This window comes from Nematostella vectensis, chromosome 13 (assembly GCF_932526225.1).
Source record: "Nematostella vectensis chromosome 13, jaNemVect1.1, whole genome shotgun sequence".
Lineage (NCBI taxonomy): Eukaryota > Metazoa > Cnidaria > Anthozoa > Actiniaria > Edwardsiidae > Nematostella > Nematostella vectensis.
Genome location: NC_064046.1, coordinates 6,482,564 through 6,500,186, shown reverse-complemented (window position 1 = coordinate 6,500,186; position 17,623 = coordinate 6,482,564). Strand labels below are relative to the sequence as shown.

The 17,623-nt window shown below is 40.4% G+C and overlaps 1 protein-coding gene across 4 annotated transcripts in view; it reads right to left on the bottom strand.

Annotated features, from left to right (window-relative positions):
• Positions 1-7,563: 7,563 nt before the first annotated feature.
• The window catches only part of LOC116601613 (contactin-associated protein like 5-3), a 23,759-nt gene continuing 13,699 nt past the window's right edge, over positions 7,564-17,623 (bottom strand). For 2 of the 4 annotated variants that reach the window (XM_032362559.2, XM_032362558.2), the window contains exons 2-3: positions 14,332-14,767; positions 7,564-11,240 (exon numbers count right to left, since the gene is read on the bottom strand). In XM_032362559.2, coding sequence (XP_032218450.2) covers positions 8,093-11,240; positions 14,332-14,588 — 3,405 coding nt within the window. In that variant the 5' untranslated portion in view covers positions 14,589-14,767 and the 3' untranslated portion in view covers positions 7,564-8,092. Of the gene's footprint in view, positions 11,241-11,704; positions 11,827-14,331; positions 14,768-14,881; positions 16,610-17,623 lie in introns of those variants that run through there. The other 2 variants (XM_032362560.2, XM_032362563.2) reach the window with 2 other exon arrangements.

Here is a 17,623-nt window from a genome sequence, read left to right as displayed (position 1 = left end):
AGGTCACACAAACAAGTTGCAGATCTCAGTTATCCCAGTCAACCCTGCGCGCAGGGTCTAGTTTAGGTTAGAAATACTCTAGCGGCTGCCATATTGTTTTGCGCACTCTAGATACCTGGGCCGGGGCAGATCGCGGCTGGCTGGCTGGCAGCTTGTGACAATGACGTCATTGACCACAAGGTCTCCTAGTTATAGACCATTTTTCTATACCTATGGAGCTCCGCGCGCGGCTACACATAGCACGTCTATTGAGAACCGAAAGTGGACCTTTGGCCGTTGTTGGGGGGTGCGTTCGCACCCCCCTGGGTTCGGGCCTGACTAGGACTTACGTAAACTGAACATGTGATTAGTCATTAAATTGGAATTATTAGATGAGACTTCCAAATAAGTCCCTTGTATGCGAGTGTCCTTACTGTACATAGTAAATAGTGCTTCGCTAGAATTAAGAATGCTTGCTCCTTAAGAGGTCCTTTTTTTGTAAATAAACAGTGATTTAATAGAGTTGTTTTTCAAAAACCTGTGAAATACTTTTTAGTTTATTTAGCACTAATACACTGTAATCGCTTTATTCTCTTTTGTTCTGTCTTGACTATTACACTTTAATAATTACATTTTGTTGCACGGGAGTTTGAAAACCACTCTATGTTGTTCCCTCTTTGCTTTTTTTATGTCTTTTTGTTTTTGACTTTATATTTATATATATACTTTATATTTAATTTATATTTTGACATTGACACTTATAATTCTTAGACACTAACAATAGTTTGAAAATCACTGCCACTCGACTAATCAGCGCCCTCCATTTGAACTCCGTAAATCTCATAGTAATTAAGGTGTCAAGCGGCGAGAACAATAGGGAATTAGTGAGGAATGTTGTTAGTAATCAGTGGTTATCTACTTGGTTAGTAGTAGTGATTTAGTGTTCCCTAAGTTCCCTAATTTCCCTGGAGGAAAACAATAAAAACAAAGCTGCAACTTAGTAATGACTTCAAGGGTTCACATGGGATTCACATAGAGTTCACATCATTATTTCACATGGTAAAGCCTTGTAACACTGGTCAGTAGCGGCATATTAGCTTCAAATTGCTGATTAAGAAAAGTCCAGGCAGTTGAGAGATAAGATGCTAATCTTATTTCTCAGGAAGAATTTTGAACCAAGTCCTTGATTTTGATTTTTGCCAAAGACACGACTGAAGTAAATGATCTGTCTCAAGATTTCACTCTGCTTTTTCCAAGGTTTGATATTGATAAGATATGAAAAATTACTTGAAAGAACTAAATTTACTTTAAAGTTAACAGGAACTCTATTTATTTAAGGCTCAAATTACAGGGGTAAAAAATAAAGAGTGCTAATTTTTCGCGTTTAAGTACAGTACCAGAATGGCATGTAGGGACACAAGAAAACACAGGCAGCCCAAGCTCATTATATGTAATTTGAAGGTCAAAATTCAAAATCTTCAAAATTGTGTATTTATTAATAAAATGACTTGCAATGACTCACTTGTTGTGTCGTTTATTATTCGACCGAGTTTGAAGCCATTCGACAGGGATTTCACCGGGTTGCTGAGTTTTCTCCCCCACATATATAAATTATTATTTATATATGGGGGGGGAGAAAACATATAATGAGCTTGGGCTGCCTGTGAAGAAAAATACTCTATACCACCAAGTGTTTATGTTGGAGAGATAAGAATTTTATTTATCAAACATGAATTAAATCATAAAACTAAAAATAGGTAAGCCATATTTGAACATTTGATCCAGTTCAAGCAATATATATCATTTGGTTATGAGTATGATTTCTAAACAAGATTGAATGACATTCTAGGAGCTTGAGTCCAGCTATCACAAATCCAAAATACTTGCCAGAACTTGAAGAAACAATAAGTCTATAATATAGTTGACTGGGACTTGAAGAAACAATAAGTCTATAATATAGTTGCCAGAACTTGAAGAAACAATAAGTCTATAATATAGTTGACTGGGACTTAATGGACCAGCTTAAGCATGCAAACAGCCAAAGCCACAGCGCTATATATATGCCCCAATAGACTTAATAAGGCACTCTCCTGATGTGTAAAAGCAGACTGCAAGACTGAAGATTGACCGCATAGCATTGTTTAAAACATCAAGGTATACTGTCTTGGTTAAGCTGTAGCTGAACTTGACAGGTAGTATAAAACCTGAAATGGGAGAGGGGGGGGGGGTGGAGTTTCTGTTTTCAGTCATGTTTTTCACACTTTTTTGCCCAAAAGTACTCAGCAGTGAATAGGTTGCCCCCGCTAGAAATGTTTAACACAAGTACTAGGTAATCCTGTAGTAGTGTATTTCTAGTTGGTGAATATCACTTAAGAACAATGTTTTCATATCAAACATATTCCCCAAGGATAGTGTCCTTCGTTTGCATTGCCTTATATGGTCATTGATGCCCATATTTAGAAGAGCTAAAGTTTTCCCGCTCCCTGATCTCCAGAAAATATGGTGAAAAATGCTGATTCCTGTCAATTTGAGACTCGTGGCAAGAATTTGTCAAAAAAAACATGACAGATTGGTCAAATTTTTATCTCACTAATCTTGAAAAGCCCTTAGACCCAGGCCTCACAGAGATTGACCGAGCGGGTTTGAAGGTCACCCAAATATTGATATGCCACTTGAACAGGACTTGATCTAAAAGCAAAGAAAATATGTGTAGCTTTTTCAGGAAAAAATGTCCAAAAGATCGAAGCCAGGTGTTGTGATTAGAGTATTTTGACAGTGAATATACAGGAACAATCTGAAATGCTGCTTTGAATTTAGAATAGTAAGTATTGTTATGATTTTTTGGGTAGCCTGTGGTTTAATTTTGTAAGAACACTTTGCCCATCAGCCATTATTGGCATACATTATTTTCAGCATTTCAGCTTGCAGGAGAGTAAATTATTTGAGCCAGGAAGGCAAAAAAATATATTTGGTGTAGATAATAAAATAGCCCCAGTACCTCCACCTCCCCCAATGCTTTGCTTGTTGCAACCTCACGCCTTTCGTGTAGTATCGTGATATTAGCGTCTAGTAATGCTTGTGCATAGGATCTATCTGGAAAAAAATTTCTAAGCGCACGCTTCTGACATGACTCCAAATCTGCTGCTAAGTACTTGGTCAAACTATTATGAAATAGCGCGCATGCGTACTCTGTGCATGGACTAATGCAATTTAGAAAAAAGAGAATGTGCTCCTTTGGTTTTATGTGTGCGCTGGCGTAGAAATTAAAGACGCTTATTTACTTTTTTGATCACTTTAGGTCATTCGAAAAGGTGACGCCGAAGATCTTAGCTTGTGAAACGCATTCCAGCTCAGTATCGTTAACCTGGGTCAAATATGGGCGGAGATCATAGGACATTCGCAAAGGAGATTCGGAGCTCTTCGCAACTGAATCTTATATGAGGCTACCTGACTGGCTAAGTCGTCCACCAGATGTTGTAGACTGCTGCTGGTCTGGCTCTCGGGAATTGCTTCCGTGATTGTGGTGTCGTCAACATATTTCCATAAGTCCACCTTGTTAATCATAATGGTGAACAGCCACGGACCCAGCTTCGTTCTCTATGGGACACCAATTGGGATGGTGCCCCACTCTGAATAGCAATCTTGGCAGAGTTTCACGCGCTGTCTCCGGGATGTGAAGTCAACAATCCAGGAACCGGCCCCAGGCTATTATAGTACTAGGTAGGTGGTGCGTCATCAGCTTTCGCACAAGGATGTGATGATCTATCAGATCGAAGGCCTCGCGGAAATCATGTGATGTGATGATATATCAGATCAAAGGCCTTGCGGAAATCATGTGATGTGATGATCTATCAGATCAAAGGCCTTGCGGAAATCATGTGATGTGATGATCTATCAGATCAAAGGCCTTGCGGAAATCATGTGATGTGATGGTCTATCAGATCAAAGGCCTTGCGGAAATCATGTGATGTGATGGTCTATCAGATCAAAGGCCTTGCGGAAATCATGTGATGTGATGGTCTATCAGATCAAAGGCCTTGCGGAAATCATGTGATGTGATGGTCTATCAGATCAAAGGCCTTGCGGAAATCATGTGATGTGATGGTCTATCAGATCAAAGGCCTTGCGGAAATCATGTGATGTGATGGTCTATCAGATCAAAGGCCTTGCGGAAATCAAACAGGATGGTCCTGGCTGTAGCCCCGTTTCCGTCCGTCGCACTTAGCCAAGAATGATGCATGCTAATAAGCGCGTGAGTACATACAGTACTTTCAATTTTCAGAGTGACATCCCAATGCTGAGGTGATACATGGAGCACGCAATAAAGAGGAAATAGCTTTAATACAAATATGCTCTTTTCAGTAAAATACCATCAACAACCTTTTAGCCAGTGGTCTTGTCAATTCCACCTCCTTGAGGTTGTAGCATTGTTTTAAAAATATCCCCCCCAGAGGTGTTTGCATTGTTTCTAAAAAATATCCCACCCCGTAGCCTGGTAAACCCCACCGACCCCGTTACGGTTTTGTGTAGTTACACAATTTATTTTCGAGCTCGAGGGGGTAGAAACTACAGTAAACCCTTTTCTCTCGAACGAAATTTGTAACAGATAGAGAAAACTGTTTTCTAAAACTTGGCTCTAAATTCTTCACATGCGATGTCCGTGTTTTTCTCTGTAGCGTCTTCTTTACCTTCTTCTTCAGATAAAATATTTGCAGATTAAATGCAATCAATACTTCTTTGGTTTTCCGATAGTTATTTACATCTTAAATCCCTGTGAAGCGAAGTTTGTGAGTATTTCCACCTTGTTTACACCACTGAACAGCCATATTGGATTTTTCGGAGATCAGTCGTACTTCGGTCGATATTCGGCATACGGCTAGGGGGTGGGATTTAGGCACAACCGCCGTCCTCAGTGTCAGATGACACTAAGGGGGCTGCGCAGGAGACTTAGTCCTTACATACAGTACGGATATGTTTTTTACGAGCCGAGGCGATTCGTTTATATCTATCTGGAGTTTGCAGGTTAGCGAGCAATAGCGAGTATAAGGACCAAAAATATGATTGGCAATAATATGATCTCCTCCATCATACATCAGAGCACAGGTCATGAGTTTGGTGACTTTTCTAGCCCCCCCTCCACCCAGAAGTGTATCGAGAACCAATGTGATTCCCCCCGTTCAAAACCCTGGCCATGTCCCCCTTCCATATTCGCGTTATGTGATGTTCATATCTTATAATGATATAACGGTTCTACGCGCTTGATATAACAATAATTTTTTTTATGCATTAACCAAGTTGAAATTCATATTCGTAAGATTCCAAAGGGTTTGATAATATGCGTGAAAATTTCTCACAAAGTCTTGGCATCACATACCGTTATCTTCATAGGATTATGCCGAGTGTCGGCATACAATGCACGCAATTGTATACTTTATGATCTTACATCCACCAACCATACAATAACACCTGTATAAATAGACTACATACCTTGGCTTACTGTAGTGTAGGATCAGTCCAAGCACAAATCCTTCATCTCCAGTAATCACCATCAAAACCCCTGTAGATTTTCTTGCTTTAAAGCTCAGACTCACGCGGTGTATGCTACGTGATCCTTTTATGTGTTGTTGAACATACTTGCCGCCATCGAAACTCATAGAATCTGTAATCCCACTTTCTGCCACCATTAATTTCAACATCGTCACGAAAGTGTAAATAAAAAGAGTGTATTCAGCCCGTAGAGGCATTTTAAGGGAGTGTTTCTGTTAGGGCAGTATTTAGTGAGGAGTTCTATGAGGTTATTACCGTGATCACAGAAGGAGGGGATTACGGCATGGACCAGCACCCAAGTACGTTTCGATTTATTCGAGCCATCAATGAACTTGAGTGGCCGCCGTTTTAATCAAAACAAAACCTGCGGTTTACAGCGATGTAATATCGATATGCATATCTTAAAAAATACAAACGTTTTGTCTAATTTGTGCGTTCGGTTGTGACAAAACAACTAATGTGAGTTGATTAGTTTTATCATAGTGCTCGCCGCCAATTTCATACCGATTGCATTGTAAAATGTTTGTTTTGTTTCACTTCTTATTCATGTTAGACTCCTTCTCAAGCAGAAAGTAATGTTTCTTAAGTCCTCAGTTATTATTTATTAAGTACTGGTACTTGTAGTTTTGTCGTGTTCTGATTCCGGATTGGTACAACAACATGTAAAATGTAACATATCCTGTGTATTCAATTGACGTGTGCTGTGTTTCGGTTATTGTGAATTAAGAGGCATCAATTCACGGTGGTGCAGGATATATCCTTTTGCATAAAAATATATGCACTGCAGTCCAATACCAATAACCCAAACCTAAAAGGAAAATCGAAATTGGTTGGAATACTCGGGAGTTCGAGTTTCCAGGATGATATAACAAATTCATTACTGTTAGACTGTTAATACTTTGAAAAATATTGCATTTCTATATAAATAATTAAAATGGATCGATACTTGTAAATGTACAATATAACATAAAACAGCCACTCCAGAATCTCGGTATCTTGGGATTTCGCTTTGCCTTTTCTGAGGAGGCTCGAAATATCGGGGTAAAAGATATGAACAATTCTATGCAAGGATAAGAGATCTGGTCATTTTCATCCTACCCTTATCCCCGGCCCCTCCCCTTGCTACGGCCCTGGAAGCAAATCCAGGGGAAGTTTTGGCTCACGGGAATGAAGCAACTGAGGGCACCAGTTAGCAGGACTTGGAGCTACCGAGGGCTCCAGTTTTCCGTTATCATTAAATATATGACGTCATTACTTTGGTTTAGTGTAACATTCTGGGTATGATTATTAATGAGATGAAGATTAGGAGTGGGGAATCGCTCTGGCCTGGGACACGCTCACGCCAGGTATATATAGAGAATATAGGGAAGCTGGTATCAACTCGATCCAGCTGTCTAAGTGTCCTAAACAACGACCTCGACTAGAGTGACAGTTGTGAACATTGTCCTTATTTACATAGTACTCAGTGAATAAAATTACCAATGCAGATTGAGTTTGTAGTGAGCTGTGGTCACGAACACACACTGAGTCACGGTCACGCACGAGTCATAGTTGGTTCACGCAACAACGCAACAGAGAACGCGTGATTTTGGCGAGGGAATATGGTAGTGTATTAAGGTCTGTTACGGCCCGGCACCAAGTAGATGTCATGGTCAATCACCGAGTAACGGAAGGGCCATAGCACATAGCTATTGTCACAGTTATGCCTGTGTAATGTTAACTGTGGTGTAGTGTTGTCTTGGTACGCAGCTTACAAACAAGGTCACACAAGAAAGGTGGATGTGGCTGATACATTCATAAAGAGGGGTCTTGAACTATGCCCCCTTAACTTTTTTTGGATTAAAAAGAAATGCTGCTTTCAACTAGGCGTCCCAGGGCCTCCAAGGTATCTCAAACTAATTGATATTTCCAGCTTTCTTGCTCGGCTGCCGTTTACGAAATATGGGGCCACAGCCTCAGGTATCTCAATACTTTTATCCTCTGCCTCCCTCTTCTCCCTCCGCATATTATTTCGATAAGAACTGATGGACACGTTTGTTAGATGCCTGACAGATTTAATTGTATGACTCTCATCTATTATACAATTCAACTTGAGAGCGCCTTAACCTCGTCATTTTCACTAAGTACACCCCAACACATGCGGTATAGGGGTATACAACAACCAAGGCATGCGCTAACATTGTCCTTATAAATATTTATATTTATCCTTTTATGGAACCCTTTATATCTTTACATTCGCTCTGCAGTTTAAATGTTTGAGCATGCTTTTAAAAATTGTTAATAGGAAGTTGAGGTTCACTTTAGGGAAAAAATGTCGACAGTAGTTAGTGACGCAATTTGTTGAACATTTAAGGGTGCAAGGTCTTTGCAAGAGTAGAGCCTTGAGGTATTTATGTACTTTGGTATAAATAAGGGAACTTTACAGAAAGGGGATCCCACAAAATTTTCGCTGAAATGATATACGTCAGTTCTTTTCTTGGAACGAACGAGTACCATTTCACCTCGCGACCCCTCTTTTTGTAAACATGCTCAAACACTTTACCGCTGTACATTTTAATTTGTCGCATTACAGTGAGGTCTCAAACCTCTCGTTGCACCCCTCACCCGTCTTCCTGTTGGAGGAGTAGCGGTTCTCCTTTTTTCTATTGGGCGGGTAATACTGGCTATCGCAGTTACCCCCCGCAATCAGAGCCACGGATGGTGCCGCACTGTTCTCTTCACATTCACATTCGGACATGCAACATAAGCTGCAAACCGAGCTGCCCTTTGTCTGTCCAGGACAGCCCGAGATAGTCAACTCACACCGGTCACAGTCACAGTCATCCCCGCAAGCGGGACAAGCACCGAAAGCATCCGAAACCGGTAGGGAAACTTCCGTTTCTGGTTGAACCGGTTTACAGTTTCTCTTCTCTAGGCATGCATAGTCTTCACTGCACATGTCTGAGCAAATGTCTTCCGTTTCATAGCTGCAATAGTACTGCATATCGTTCGCATATTTCCCAGAATGGCTTCCCGCAAAAGGCATACACCCTGCGCCTGATTTCGGTAGCGTTTCGCAGCTACTACTTGTCGACGACTCGTCCTGAACGAGTCCGATACCCGTCGCGTCCATAGAGTGAGTACTTGCATCCAGTGACGACTCGCTGCTAGTTCTTGACGCGTCATTGATAGAGTGATCGTAGGAGGGTGGTATTTGGAAGTCCATTCCGTAGCGATCTAGTGTGTTTTCTTGCTGACTCTCGTATTCAGTCGTCTCCGTATCCACTTGCTTGGTTTCCTTGGCAACTGGATTGTTATTGATATTGACCTCAGAGGCGGAAATGACGTCAAACAACGCTTCTTTTAATTTCCCTATCTGGACCCCATCTACAAATTTCTGCGGCGATTTCAGCGTGGTCATTTCCAGTTGTTCATATTTCTCTTCCTCATCTTTATCCAACTGAGATTCTGTTGGAGAACTGCTGTCGTTGCTAAAATCTAACCTGTCCGTCTCTTCATCAGATTCCTGAGCCATCCGCGCAGGCGCGCGGGACGCCACAACAATGACGTCATTCCTATTTAAATACCCTACTTCAAAGTTCCTAGGCGAGTAAGGGCTCCCTTCGTATTCCACGATCTCAGTCTCGGCGTTTGTGAATAGCGAATCCGGTGGCCCCAGTTCTACGCTGTCGATGTTACGCACGTCACGATAAGCCGGTCCGTCCAGACATTTACAAGGAAGAAACAAGTTCTGTCTGACCATCAGCACTATGATGATGATGATGAAAATAGCGAGCACCACGCTTAGTATGATGAGTATGATTTCCTGATTGCTGCTCTGACGGATGGTGATAAATTTACGCGGGGAATCCACGATGATTACAGGGGGAGGGTTGTTGAAGTCTGTGTCCGACTTTGTGGTCGGGGCAGCGTCCGGGATGTTGTTGTTCTTGGTTATGAAGACTTCACTTGGTGATGAAGGCGTCGGTTTCGTCTGCGTAGGAACGAGGAACGTTTTCGAAAATGTCCGTGAAATTCTTTGAGTGCTAGCAGTTGTATGTTGATTGGTTTTCGCCTTAGTCGTGGATGGCGACTCACTCCTCGTCCCAAAACACTCTAAGCTCCCAAGTGTGAAATTCGACTTTAAACCAGTACCACGGACGTTGAATATCACCTCCTGGACCGGAAGTGACGTAAAATCAGTAATGTACCCGCCATCGCTGCGCCAAACCGAGTCCCACGCGTCACAGTTACACACGAGATCATGCCTGACGCACGTGTTCGTCAACCCGCATGCGCACTTCTCACTCCTAGGGGTCGCCCCCGCCCAGTAATCCATGACGTCACCGTCACGTGACTTCCAGCGCGCGCCACGTCCACCTTTCAAATCAAAGGCGTGTGGCGAATCGAAGAGCACGGAATTGAGGCAATCATATCGGAGATATTGCCTACATGTCGCGCTGCGAGACACGAGTGCTTTAATGCTAGCCATGTCCGTGTCGTACTGTGGAGCGTGAATATAAAATCCTTGCCTACGCTGGTGGATATCTGCCGCACGCACTGGGGCGTGACCCCAGACATGGTCTATTACTGTAATTGGACCCCCAAGTCCGTTCATATTACAGAAAACCGTGAACGGCTTAGCCTTACCAGGGCTGATCCGATAATAGCCATTCGCGGTTTTACCTGCAGCTTTCCAATCTGCGCATGTCTGTCTGCGGGGCTCTGCTGGCACTTCGCATCGCCATCCCTTGTAATTTGTCCCCGTGCAGTCACAGCTTGTCTCGTTTAGTCGCTGTAAGCAGCGGCCGCCATTATGGCACGGGTTTGGTAAGCAGTAATCCAAGGGAGAACAAACACCTATCAAAATTCCAATGTTGGTGGCTTTTGAGGCATCAGCAAGGCGCCCATTTGTATATATGTCATACATACAACCGATGAATCCTTTCAAGTCACTTCCGGTTCCGCCGAAATGCACCACAGGGTTATGGGCGAATAAACGTGGCTTGATCGCCACCTGGTCGACCACGTGATCTACCTCCAATCGAACAGAAGTACCGCTGACCGATATTGACACCAAATGCCAAAAACCATCATGCAACAAGCGTCCCGCGTGCAGGCGCACTCGTTGGTGTGGGTTTGGAAATTCGGCGTCGAGAATTACACTTCCGCCCCTTAGCACCAGACCTACGCTGACGCCGCGACTGCTCTTTAAGCGATGAACCAATAGCGCTCCATCTTCATCGTACGTACGAAACCTGAAGCTCACCCGTAAAGCACTGGAAAGCGAAACCGAAAGTAGAATGTGTGATTTTGGGTTCGTAAACGTGATTGGCGTGTACAAAGGACGAGGGCAAGTGAAAGAGGCGGGGCCGTGGATTTGTGTGCTAATGTCATGATTGCGTGCCATCTTCAGTAAATTCTTCCCATTAACAATAACATCCTGAAGGCAACCCTCAAATTGTGTAAAGGGTACGTTACGACCGTGACGCATCCGCGCGTCACGCATTCCCACATGGTCCACACCAGCAATGTAAATTCTATTGTCTAGCTCTAAAGTGTTATAGCTGCCGGGTGCAACCTTGCTCTTGCGCGTGACATCAAGGATTAGAAGAATGTTGAGCCCAGTCCGACGCAGCTCAACCTGGTGCCACTCGTTATCAGCAAGGTGCGAACCCATGAAAACCTCGTGGAAGCCGGAAATGTTGGCAGTACTCCCGAAATTAGCCGTGTATCTGCAAATAAAACAAAAGAGCTGAGAAACCTTTTATTGCCGATTTCTAGAGGGGCGGAAAACTCGTCTTCTTCATACAAACATTGTTAAAGCCATTCCCAGGAGTTACCAAAAGGGATAAAAACGTCATCATTTTCATACAAAAATTGTTAAGCCACTTTCAGGGCGATATGGAAATTCCTGGGTAGTGTTGGGTAGGGGTGGGGGGGGGGGGGATTCTTTAAGAAAAATTATATGGTATCATCCTCGGGGACGATAAAAGAAATTACGTTTGCTCCCCAAATAGTTTGCGTGTCTGATTCTGTTTTTTTATATGATAGCGCAATTTGCTTTTAATCAAGATATGGGGAGCACCTTTTAAGAAGATTCCGCGATCAAACAAATAAGTAGACTTGATTTTGGGAGAAAAAGTTTCGTAAGTTTTTTTTCTTTGATCTACTTAATCGACAGTTATTTGTTACTTACAAGTGTAGAACAAAAGTAGTAAAAATAGTGAAGTGCAGCGTGAAGAGTGGTTTGGCCAATATGGTTTTAATGGTCTTGCCTTCTGGTCATATTACAATATCATCTTGCGAGTATAACCCTGTCTTGGCCAAGTGGTTCGGCTGTAATTAATAATGGTCCATTTGCGGTTGGCAAGAAACGCCCTTTTCCCCAAATATCTCCTTCTAATGCTATCAATTCTCATTATCAAACAACAGAACGCACATGCGTCAGTTTCGGCAAATAGTTTATAGAAAAGATAAGAAAAAAAAAGAAATTCTAGCCTCCCGCTGAATTCGTATTCAGATTATGGATTTATCGTAATTGCAAGAAACAATTATTTTCACGCAGAGTTTGTGTGTAAGTTGTTTTGACTCACGCATAATGCTCAGCTATTTTCTTGCTTACATTTTCATGCTCTAAACCACCCTTATCTGCACATCAGACGGAACCCTTGTAGATTATGTATTAAAGAATGTTGATCCGTCACTCTTTTATTATTGTTTACATTTGTTTTTTGAAAAAAAAAAAAACTTCAAATAACCACCCACGATAGAATTTTAATATCTTATTAAGGATATTTTAAAGTATTTCAGTCACTTGCCTATGAATTAGCCGATGGAAATGGGTTTTTTGAGTCATTATTGTGCAAGAGCGTAAAATGTAGGCTTGATTGGCCTTCTTTGATATGTTTTTATGTTTAGTCGTTTACTTTCACCTATCAAAAGAATATTTTTTTATTGTTTAATACTATATTGATACGCAGTGTTGGAGGATGGTAGGTGGAGAACTTAGTCTTCGACCTTCTGAGAATCGATGAGTTAACAAGAATACATGGGTTCATGGAATGAAATCTTGAATGAGATCATAAATGAATTCACTGTTCTTATCCGACTGGAATTAAAAATCTTAATTTTTAAAATTTTCTCTATTCCTATATTGTAATATATTCAGCAATGTTCCAAAGCCTCTGAACTAGTCCTTACAATATCATTGTAATATAATTGTGTTGCTTGATGCGTCTACTTCGAAGTTTGTTTATATTTTTAAAAGATCCTTAAACCCACATTAACAATGGTGTTTCTCCCGCAGTTTTTACTATATAATCACGTCTTCAAAACAAAGTTTCGCAATATAAAAATTATCTTACCGTTAGAAACCCCCAGTATCCTCCTCTAAATCCCGACAAAACTAAAAAGAAAAGAGTTGAAAAAATACTGGGTGTCTTGTAATTATTGATACGTTTGGTTATCTAACTTTTGACCCAAATATTAAACGTGGAAGCATTCTCTATCTTGGAAAAAATTACACTGCTAAGAATGGAAAAATTTTGCGACAAAGTCAACCCTCTATGTAACAAAAAAGAGATAAACGTAACCTCTCCGAATCTCCCGTCTCGCATGGATTGTCCAAAATGTCTCACGAATGCATGATTCATGTGACGCATGCGCTGTGCGTTATCTTCTACAGGTGCATTTCGAAAACGAAAGATACAGCTTTCGCTCCAAATCACACATGACCGACTTTCGCGTAATTAATAGCCAAATAAACCTTTTTTTACGGCTTTTCCGCTAATCGGAGATCAAGACTCTCATTGTTACCTTCCCTTTTCAGAAAGTATTCAGAAGAAAAGAATAAGACTAAGCTTGAATTTTCATCCGGAATTTAAAAGCAAAGAAAACGACTAAAATATGTTGTAATGTTGATAAAATGGGGACTTTCATTGATGATTTGGTTGTGTTCTTTGTGGAACGATGTTGGAATAAACAGCGAAGTTATTGAATGAAAGCTCTACTCTATATTATGTTCGACGACAGCCTACACGGGCCAAACGACAACAGATAAAAGTTTTATCTTGAGGTTAAGCTTAGGTAACCCCAAACAGTTTTCCCTAATACACTGAAAGCTTCTATTTCCTTTGTGGAATGATCAAACATTTCTTTCTGCGAAAGTTAATAAATTCGATACATGATCCTTGGGAACAGGCAAAGCTTCGTGTAACGAGTGCAAGTCAGTGAACTGTGACTTTCAGTGAGAGGATTTGCCTGTAAATTTAAAGCTAATCTGTACTTACATTTCTATGGTTGAGAAAAATTTAAGTTTGACAAAACTCCCAGCATGAACTACTAGTATTCGCCGACCAACGATCATTTATAATTATCACAATGCAGGTGAAAGCGTTTCACCAAGGGCGAGTTTAATTGTGCTACGCTCGTTCACACGTCGTTTGAAAGGTCTCAGTTCTGTGGAGGTGTTTTTTCCTTCCACGTAAACGAAAAACAAAACTAGCAGAATACTCTCAGCTCGCTACTTTTATTTCATTTATAGCTACCGGATACCACTATCATCTGCTTTGCAAATACAGGAAAATTGAATGCTAGAAATAATACTGTTGATCTTGGATTCCGCGCAAATTGTCCTGGTATTTTTTCAAAACAAAATATTATCTCTCCGAAACATCAATACATAAAGTTTACGTTCTTTTCTTACGTTCTTTAGAATTGAAAAAAAGTAGATATATAGAAACGAAGGGTCATAAAAAGTATTTGTAGATAGAATAGGTGTGTATATACTTCTGAGGGTGATGAAAAAAAGCAAGTGTTTCCTACCTTAACCTTCCTCGCAAAAGCTCTATCGTGATAAAGTCCGTTTCACTTGAGGCATGCAGAATGATTCCAGAGGGCTTGAGCGTACGAAATAGCAGCTTGAAGTTGTCCTTGCTTGTGCTAATTTGTGAAAAAAGCCCATACGTTAAATACGAGGCTCCGTCGAAATTCACGTATACTTTATCCCAGGCCAGTAGACCCAACGGCGAGAGCAAAGCAAACAACACAAATAAGAGCCTTCCATGTGCAGCGCGAAACATAGTGGTTGCAACTGAATGAGAGGTGAATTGTAGTGGCCCTTGCAAGCTGCACAGTCACATTTAACTGTCCATCTCCATCTGGACTGAATGCCTTTCATGGATCATTGCTTAGGAGCGCGGCATGAAGACAAAACAATAACAGACCTTGCGCGGTATCTGTTGCAATGCCATGTTTTAACCTGAAAGGCAATCACAGTAACACAACTTGGAATGATAATGGCACAGTACAAAAGGCACAATGAACCATCCAACGATTCTATTCGTCCATTTTTAGACTAATTATCGCAGATTACCTATTTTCGCGCGAGATTATTGCAAATAAAAGTTGCGCGATTTTCCACCCTTGTGCGCATTTCTCCCAAGTCCAATCTCAAGCTTAAAAAACACAAATAATCTGCGATGATTTAAAAAGTCTGAGTAGAAGCAATGTTGTGCTTACAACTCGATTTGGTTGGGTATAAATTATTACTAAGATCTACCGATCAAGACCTCCACAATTGTAGGCATACTGCATGTGATTGGCCAAAAAACAGGGTAATTGTCACTAGAAAAACAAATGTATGTACTTTTGCGGCTACATCCGAACGCAAGTAAATCCACGAGTTGCGACGTGACAGAAAATGATGGGTTTTCAGTGCCCTAGAACATACAGTGGCCTCGTGTGCCTAAGACCCTCACATGGGGAAAGTTTGGGCGCTTTTATGTTGTCCACCTTTGAAAGGGGATTTACCACCTTATACTTCCAAGAAGAGGCGTGCCCATTTCAATATGATTTTTATTGCATTTCGGGGAAATGAAGAGCGTATAGATAGGCGTATATGGTAAAGTACTCGACTTCTCGAGATTCAAAATTACATTTAGTTTCCTTTTTCAGTTAATTAACGAAATTAGGAAGAAGTAATAAACACATAGAAGTTACCTTTTTCGCGAGTTACGCGCAGAAAGGTGAGTTGTGGAAATTGGTAAAATACCACCGATAGAAGGTTAGCGATTTGTGCAAAGAAAAGTAATGTTTCAAAAAGACTCGCAAAAATATTCCACAATATTTTTAGTGTTTTTTACTTGTAGTTTTCGAAATTTTCAAAGGAGATGCAATCGAACAGGTGAATCTTTCATCGTATGCTTTTCGTCTCTCCTTCATTTTGTGTTGTAATTAGTTGACTGTATATGTTTACATAGTAATTTCGATTCTGCCAATTAAATCGTATTTAGGGTCTTTTAAAACAATAGATTAATAAGGTATTTCTGTCAAACTGATTATGTTATTCAATACAGACCACTGTCTAATTGTCTTTGCTTCCGTCCTTTTTACATATCCGAGTTTGCACAAGGAAAACTCGAGATGTAATGGCAGAAACCACCCAGTTGAATTATCAAGTCTGCAGAAGACAAGAACAGTGCCTTTATAGCTAATTAATCAATCTATTAGCGACCAAAAGTGATTTCTCCGTTTTCTCCGCTGGGGATTTCATTAAAAATTAACTCCAACACGTGTGGGAGAACATTCAGTGATGGTATGCGCACAGTGAACAAAGCACAATGCAATTTAGTACACAGGCTCTTTTGTGTCTTATGCCACGTGCCGCGAATGACAGGGTCCCCAGTCGAGGCTTCCAGTACACAAAGAATACCACACAAATCCTTAGAGACGAAATTCACGCAAGACTTCTAAAGAACATTTCGGGAAAACTAAGCGAGATTTGATTTCCAATTTTTTGGTAAAATATAAGGAAAGGTCTTGCGAGAGTTTTGTTTAGTCACGAGCCGGCGTACGCCGAAAATCGTCAACTTTTCTTTCATGGATGGTTTGTTTGTAAAGGCGGTTTATTGAGACATAATTGGTTATTGTGTCGCTGTTTAGTCCTGCTGAATGGCCACGCGACCTCTTTGATACGCCGGAAAATGGAACCTGCATTATTGTTATTTGAAAAAGGGCTTGAATTACATGACTTTGAAACAAATTATTACCAAAGAACAATCCAAGATAAGGAAAAAAAAATCAATCACAGATCCAAACTAAAAATTGTTATTTTTTATTTTATATTTTTTATTTTATTTTAAATGGGGTGATTATTGTGTATATTTTCTATGCGGCGTTTTTCGTCGTTTTACAAGAAATATTTCCAAAATCAAGACTTTGACTTAGCTCTTTTCTTTTTTCGCTTAAACCCCTTTATCAAGATTTTTTTAAATTCACCGGACGATTTTACGTTGGAAAGTTCCTGGAAAAAAGTTTTGTAAAATAATATTATTTTTTGTTGTTAAGTGTACATTTGAGAGAAATTTGTGCTCCAACAACTCTCCGAGTTTGATTAATTAATTCACATTTATTAATTTGTCGCAAAAGACTACAATCTTAAAAGTCGATTGCGCTCAAAGCCAAAGAACAAAAACTTTTTTCAAAGTCGATATCGCGTTACCAAATTTGAATAAAGTACCCAATCTCATAACCTTACAAAATGGTGAAAATCAAAATTTATAAAAACGGATTTCACGATTGTGGTACCAGTTTGAGCGCAGCATGAGACCCCGAAGCTTGAGGCAATTTTATTATTCTTTACTCGAAATCTTATTTGTATTTAATGGATTTGTATTACCACCCGGGAGTAGCACCACATACCTATAGGAAAATGCAGAAAGAGTGGGTTCGATTAAATATTGTAGGTTAATACATGTGATAAAACAAGTGCTACATATGGTTCAGGATTATGTCATTTTTTTGGCGTGAAATTTAAAGTTTGCATTTAAAACGTGTCGTCGAATCCTTCTAACAATAACTGGAAGTAATTTTCAGTATAGTGCGTCAGATAAAGCACTACCGATAAGCCTCGCTTTGACTAAACACTAGACGATTATTAGAAGAAAACTGAATTTTTAAAAATTCAACACATATGAACACATATGCCGGTATATCTTAGCGTAAACGAAGGAATTACTCGAGTTCACGTTTACAAGATGCAAAAACAAAAAGTGTAAAAATTATTCAATTTTGGCACGTGTAAGTTAAATTCCTACACAAGATACGAACACGTAGT